This window comes from Poecilia reticulata, linkage group LG22, assembly GCF_000633615.1.
Source record: "Poecilia reticulata strain Guanapo linkage group LG22, Guppy_female_1.0+MT, whole genome shotgun sequence".
Taxonomy (NCBI): Eukaryota; Metazoa; Chordata; class Actinopteri; order Cyprinodontiformes; family Poeciliidae; genus Poecilia; species Poecilia reticulata.
Window position 1 is genome coordinate 6,565,529 of NC_024352.1, and position 1,396 is coordinate 6,566,924.

A 1,396-nucleotide genomic window follows, 5' to 3' on the forward strand; every position below is an offset into this window, starting at 1 on the left:
TTTTGTCTTTTTTGTCCAAGGTTGCTCGGCGTGAACAGAGTAGTGATCTACAACACCAGCTGTGGCCCGGACCTTGACCGTCTTCTGCAGAGTTACAGCCAGGAGGGCTTTGTGGAAATAGTTTCCTGGCCGATCRACCAATACATGAATCCATCGCGAGGCTGGCTCTTTTCGGAACATGGTGGTGATATTCACTACTTTGGCCAGCTCACCACACTCAACGACTGCATCTACAGATCCATGGAGCGTTCCCGCTACGTCCTGCTAAACGRTATAGATGAGATCATCATGCCGTATCAGCATGACAACCTGAAGTCTCTGATGGACGAGCTGCAGAAGCAGCATCCAAAAGTAGGTTGTTTATCAGTGCATTGCGCTTGTATTTCCAAATACGTTTCCCATCTTTTTATTGAAGCATATTCACATTTTTTAGGTGGGAGTGTTCCTCATTGAGAACCACATCTTTCCCAAGCATCACTTTAAACCAAGTGGCAGGTTTCACCTTCCTAAGTGGAGCAGCGTGCCTGGAATTAATATTCTGGAACATGTTTACAGAGAAGACCCTGACCAAAAGATTTTCCATCCATACAAGATGATCGTTCAGCCAAGGTAGGCCGAGAAATGCTTTCAGTCTTAATCCCAGAAAACTTGCTAAGCCCGGTGGCAGAGGCGCTAGGTTAATCAGCTTGCTGCGTTTTTGAGTTAAAAAATTTTAAAAGTTGGCAAGAAATTTGAAAATAAGAGTTATGTGTTATTGGAAGACATTAACAATACTTAAAAACCAACTGAAAATTCTTTAAAAAGGCATACATAAAAAATATATATGATTAAAATAAATAATTATTTGCACTTCCGTTGTTCCGTCTTAATTAAAGTGTTAAAAATTTCCCTTTATCCATGATTTGTCACTTTTATCAGCTGAAGTTGGTAAGTATGTAAACCAGTAAAGACAGGAAGTGATGAATAAAAATGACACCTGACTTCAGTCTTCTTGTGTTCACTTGTTCACATTGTGCTTCAATCGTTTGATCATAGAGACTCTTTAACCCATCTGGTGTATAGAAAAGCCTATAATAGATGAATAAACTATTCTTAGCCTGGTGGGAGAGCAAGTAAAGCCTGGAGGCCCGCCAGGCTTATAGAACCCTGGGTGATCTCTGGTGGAATATACCAGAATGTTCTACAGTGGTTCCTGTAGTTTTTATGTTATGTACCACCTTAGTAAGTTTGAAGTTTCACTAAACCAGTCCTGATTGCACACAAAATAAGACATAAATGCTTGTCCATTTCTGGACCATCTGGCAGTGTTTTTTGTCCAAACATGATCCAACATTATGCAGCATTCAGGACAGGCCCAACGTCTCTCCTGTAGCGTAGACCTGACGTCTCTCCTGTA

At 41.1% G+C, this 1,396-nt stretch overlaps 1 protein-coding gene across 1 annotated transcript in view; it reads left to right on the plus strand.

Annotated features, from left to right (window-relative positions):
- LOC103458459 (uncharacterized) overlaps positions 1–1,396 on the plus strand; it is a 7,374-nt gene that overhangs the window by 4,079 nt on the left and 1,899 nt on the right. The window contains exons 3-4 of the mRNA XM_008399284.1: positions 21–351; positions 434–609. Coding sequence (XP_008397506.1) covers positions 21–351; positions 434–609 — 507 coding nt within the window. The remainder of the gene's footprint in view (positions 1–20; positions 352–433; positions 610–1,396) is intronic.